The sequence below is a fragment of the Pimephales promelas genome, chromosome 16, assembly GCF_988280905.1.
Source record: "Pimephales promelas chromosome 16, fPimPro1.hap1.1, whole genome shotgun sequence".
In the NCBI taxonomy this organism is placed as follows: Eukaryota; Metazoa; Chordata; class Actinopteri; order Cypriniformes; family Leuciscidae; genus Pimephales; species Pimephales promelas.
The window spans coordinates 19439431-19444066 of record NC_142784.1 but is presented as its reverse complement, the minus strand read 5'-3'; the positions used below and the strand labels follow the sequence as shown (position 1 = coordinate 19444066).

The 4636-nt window shown below is 38.6% G+C and overlaps 1 protein-coding gene across 3 annotated transcripts; it reads right to left on the bottom strand.

The window, feature by feature from the left end:
* Positions 1 to 203: 203 nt before the first annotated feature.
* serpinh1b (serpin peptidase inhibitor, clade H (heat shock protein 47), member 1b) lies at positions 204 to 3856 on the bottom strand. Of its 3 annotated transcripts, XM_039662694.2 has the most exons (6): positions 3716 to 3856; positions 3044 to 3091; positions 1901 to 2514; positions 1493 to 1591; positions 1172 to 1404; positions 204 to 1083 (listed from the first exon to the last, which is right to left on the bottom strand). In XM_039662694.2, exons 3-6 carry the CDS (start codon positions 2481 to 2483, stop codon positions 781 to 783), a joined length of 1218 nt encoding a protein of 405 aa, XP_039518628.2. In that variant the 5' UTR covers positions 2484 to 2514; positions 3044 to 3091; positions 3716 to 3856; the 3' UTR covers positions 204 to 780. The 3 variants fall into 3 exon arrangements, with proteins under 3 accessions (XP_039518628.2, XP_039518637.2, XP_039518620.2); XM_039662703.2 differs by lacking the exon at positions 3044 to 3091 and having other exon boundaries at positions 3716 to 3844; XM_039662686.2 differs by lacking the exon at positions 3716 to 3856 and having other exon boundaries at positions 3044 to 3126.
* Between the last annotated feature and the right edge of the window lie 780 nt (positions 3857 to 4636).

Here is a 4636-nt window from a genome sequence, read left to right as displayed (position 1 = left end):
GAATTTGCCACGTCAAACCAGGCGGAATGACTGGGATTAAACAATAAGGCTTGACAGAGCAATAACAATGTGCTGTGCCTTCATCTGTCATTAGTGATTTTCAGTCATTCATGACAGTTTGACTTTTATTTTATTATGAAATGTTATGTTTTTTTTAAGCATTTCTTAAAACATATAATAAAAAATCAAGGACAAAATATATATTTTCATTTCAGTTTATTTAAAAAACATAAACAGAGTGAAAATTGATTTAAAAAAAAAATTAGCACACTTTCTCAAAAGATATGGTACAAAATGGAGAATTTAGAAGAAAGGCATCAGTGCAGGAGTCAAAAAATCTTGATGGAAGTGAAAACAGAGAACCAACAATTGTGCTTGAGGAACAATTGCATAGGACCACCTTTTCCCTTTAAACGTTAAAGATAAGGCAAACCCTACACAGATCTCACATGGGATTCTACAAGCACAATCTAAAATACCACAATACAACAGCTTAACATCAATGGCACTACACTTAATGTAAGCATAGTGTCTGATTGAAAAATGCACATTAACTAATTGATGTCAAAACTTTTGTATACATTTGTGGGGTTCCAATTCCACACCTCCTGATGTATCACCAATCTCCTTAAAACAATGTTTTTGTACTGACAGGTTGACTTAGATTGTCTAAACAACACAGATAATCCATTGGAATGGGCTCATGAGGTAAAAGTCACATCATTAACAACAACAATACTATTTAAAACCCCGTAAAATAGAATTCAAATCTCCTAAAAGTTACAATTCATCTCTCATTTTGTCACCCTTAGGCCGAACAAGCCTGCCAATAAAAAGGATGGAGTTGGTCTTGTTGTCTTTCACAAGGAAAATGAAGGGATGGTCGGCGTAGAAGAGCTTGGGGTTCCTGATCTTCTCACTGCCATAAATACTGGTGTCAAATGGGTTTCCCTCCGTGTCCCACTCGAAGGCAGAGGCATGGAAGACATTGGCCAGGTAAAGATCTTTCTTGCCAGAAATGTTGGACAGGTCAGCTTTAGTCTTGTCCACAGCCTCAGTGAGACCAAGTTCACCCAGGTGTTTCTGCAAAGCAAGGAGAGAAAAAGCTCACACATCATGCATAAAATGTTAGTTGTGGTTTGCGACCAGCTATATAGCAAAAACGATTTACCTGAAGGTCGTGGCTGACTTCCATGCTAACTTTAGGCAGTGAGATGGCGACGGCTCTCTCCTCGAGCTTGCCGACCCAGGTGTCCAGCTGCTGGCGGGTGAGCAGTTTCTCCAGTCTCTCCAGAGGCTCCACGTGGTAGGGCATGATGAAAATCATGCTGGACTTCTTATGTGCCAAAGGCATGCTGACCACAAACAGCTTGTTTTGTGTGTCCTCATAGAAGCCGTAGATGCCTGTAAAAGGCCAAGTTAAATACTGTTGAGTTCTTTTGTAGGTAGCAGATATAGGATAAGAGACTTTAAGACAAGCTGCTGGTTTTACCTGTGCGATGCATCATTGGAACAGAGACCGTGTGAGAGCGGGAAACCAGGAAACCACGGTTATCGACCATCTTGTGGTGGAACTTCTCATCCCAGTGGGCTGTGGAAACCGAAACAAACATTAACATTTTTAGTCAGTGCTATGTTTTCTTGTTATTTTTGCCTGGCTCTCTCTGAGAGTAATAAGTAGTAAGTAATAATTATAATATAATTTGATGGATATTCCCGGAACTAAATCTCTATTCCAACTTAATATTTAAATTGATCATTTAAAAATTATTTAAATTAATAAATATAATTAAATAATTAATTTAGAGCCAACACTCTAATTAAAATAATTAAAAAAATATGTATTTTTAAATAATTTAAGATAATTAAATAATTAAAAAGAGCCAACACGAATGCTTACGTTTAAAGAACATAGCATTGACGATCATAGCACCGTCTGTGTTTTTCACATCCTTGGTAATTTCTGGCAGCTTTCCGGCAGTGGAAGTGGCAGCCCACTCATTGATGGAGTTGATGGCGCTTCTCTTATCACGGAAGTTGATCTTCGAGTGTTCGTAGTTGTAGTGCTTCTTGCTATTCTTGACGAAGTCCTCTGCGAAGCTGACAGAGCTGGGGCCGTACAGCCTGTTGCTGATCTTCCATGTGACGTTGCGGGCCTGGGGGTCGCTCACCTCACTCAGAAGCTCTGACAGGCCTGAATGCAGATGGTCGTCCTTCAGGGCGTCAGCCTTCAACAGGCTCTTCACCTGGGATGCAGTGGAGGATTTGCCTCCCATGGCTACCATGCCCAGAGAGGAGGCCACCACCACAGGGGAGATGAGGATGTTGTCAAGTCCCTTTTCTTTGGCGATGTTGTGGTAGAGATTGAAGGCTAGGTTTGCGCTGGTGTCTGCCATGGAGGTTGCATGGGTACTCAGCTTTTTGTCCTCACCGGACACGGCCACAGCCAAAAGACATAGAGCAATGAGGTTGGACGCCCACATGCTTGTTGTATTTTTGGGTAGTAACGAAAGCCTAGAGGAGAAGAGGGGAGATCAGTGATGCTGAGTGCAAATTCACCAATTCTTCACCAATGCTATTTTTAAAATGTCTATGTGTTTGTTTTAGGAACAAAAGGCTGCATTCGTTTGTTCATGAGTTTTATATCAGTTTGAAATAATTTTGTCTTTTAATTTAAGTATATATATACCCTAAATTGGTAAACCTACAGAAATGATGCCTGTAGGCTATGATTTCTAGGTCAAACGAGTTAAACAAAAGCAACGCCAATGACTAATCACACAGGAATGTGTGGCTTAACATGAGCCTGCTTATTTGAGAAAGTTCTGAATTGTGACCACTTTTAATTAAATATCAGAAAAATATAGAGATTACATTGTATGTTGAAATTCAGTTTTAAAACTATGCTTGAGGGTAAAGTTGGTTGTAAGATGTTATGTGTCCTTCCTTATCGACTGTCAAGCAAAATATGTAAGTCAGTGTGGTTGATCATTCAGATATATTTTTTTCTTCTTTGTATGTTGCTTTTTATCATCTGTGATACCTTGATACGTTTTCATATTCATAGTTGTCAACGATTGCGATTTTCACTCTGAAAGACAAGAGGTGCATTTGGATAATCTACACAAAAATATATTTATGTACATTGGTTACAGTGCAAAACAGTCACAAAATCAGTGACTTGAACTCCCTGCTTCTCATCCTAAGGTTCGATTTGAAGCAGAAATTGAAGAAGTTTGCTGCTATTTCATGCACACAGAGAAAGAAAGACACGTGGACTATTCTTATTGGTTAGAAGATCTGAGGGAGAAACTTTCAACCAATCAGAACTTCCACAGTAGACCCGCATGTGAATTGTACTGATTGAGTGATAGCATAAAACCACTCCCAATGGAAAAATTTGCTCACTCTTTACAGTTTAGTGTAAAGAAAAAAAGAAAAACAGCACAAATTTGCATCACTAAGAAGAAACCTAAATGTATATATAAAACAACTATTAATATTACACAATCACATATACACATAAACTAGTTTTGACTAGTTTTGCATAAGATAACAGTAAAGAAATTTGTTTCCCCCTATAGTTGCAAGTAAATACATTTTAAAAATGCAAAAGAAGTAAAAAAAAAAAAAAGTATTCTCTGACCCTGTGTGCAGCAGCCTTTTTAGCATACAAAATAAAGCCATTCCATATAAATATTTCCCCAAAAATTACCTTGGACAGCTTCTTTTCTTTTCTTGGATTTGCTCCTCTTGTTATCTCAGATGTGCTCCTCTTCTTTTCTCGGATGCTGCTTTGCTGCAGTGTGTTTGAAGCAGAAGCCTTTATAGTCCGGGAAAGAAACTTCTAGAAGCTGGAGCTGGGCTATTCAAATGAGGATGTCTGGCTTTCCTGGAGAAGTTGGGAGAGCCCTCCCTTTGGATCCAATGACCACAACTCTGACATTCCACCACTGCACCATGGTCCTAAAGCCGCCTGAAATCGGCAGAAAAATGAGCTGAACTCTGCAACTAAACAAGTGTCGTTTTTATTAAAACCTAGGAAAATTTTTTATATATAGTAAAATCGTATGTATTGGCATCAAGTGTGTAATGGAAGATGATAATGTGTGTCATTTTACCACTGAGCCCAGATTTGCTCTGCTGAGTTGGCAGTGTTCTGCAGAACAAAATGTGCCTTTTATGCTACAGTTTAAATTAAACAGCACAAATAACTTCAGGATATATAAAATAACTGTTTTAATTGTAGAGTTTTCCATCTTTGTCAACATTCCTTCTAGATTCTTCTGTCGGGGGATGCAGGGACATGCTCACATCCTCAGCTCACATCCTCCCCCAACACTGCCACGTCAAACCCTAAATTCTTTTTCAGGCCGGCGTGGGGGTTGTGCACGAATGGCTACATTTGAAACTAACTTTTATTATTTTTCTGAATGTTGTGGTAATCAGTCTTTTTTACATTTTTGTTTTGTTGAGCTTATTGTTCAGAGTTCTTTTGCTATCCTAATCACTTTTTCTTTATGCAACTTTTACATTTTTCGTCAAATGCATTTACAACAATTACCTACCCACTTTGTTGCCTTTTTTCTGACCCCTAATGATACACACACCCAGGCCTCTAGATTAAACCATAAAT

Bases quoted from the DNA above. Each gene is read 5' to 3' on its own strand.
- serpinh1b (XM_039662686.2), bottom strand. From the start codon at position 3,111: ATGCACCTCTTGTCTTTCAGAGTGAAAATCGCAATCGTTGACAACTAT. The intron at 1,405-1,492 runs GTAAAACCAGCA...GGCCTTTTACAG, and splicing joins TCCAATGATGCATCGCACAG to GCATCTACGGCTTCTATGAG. The intron at 1,084-1,171 runs GTAAATCGTTTT...CTTGCTTTGCAG, and splicing joins AAGTCAGCCACGACCTTCAG to AAACACCTGGGTGAACTTGG.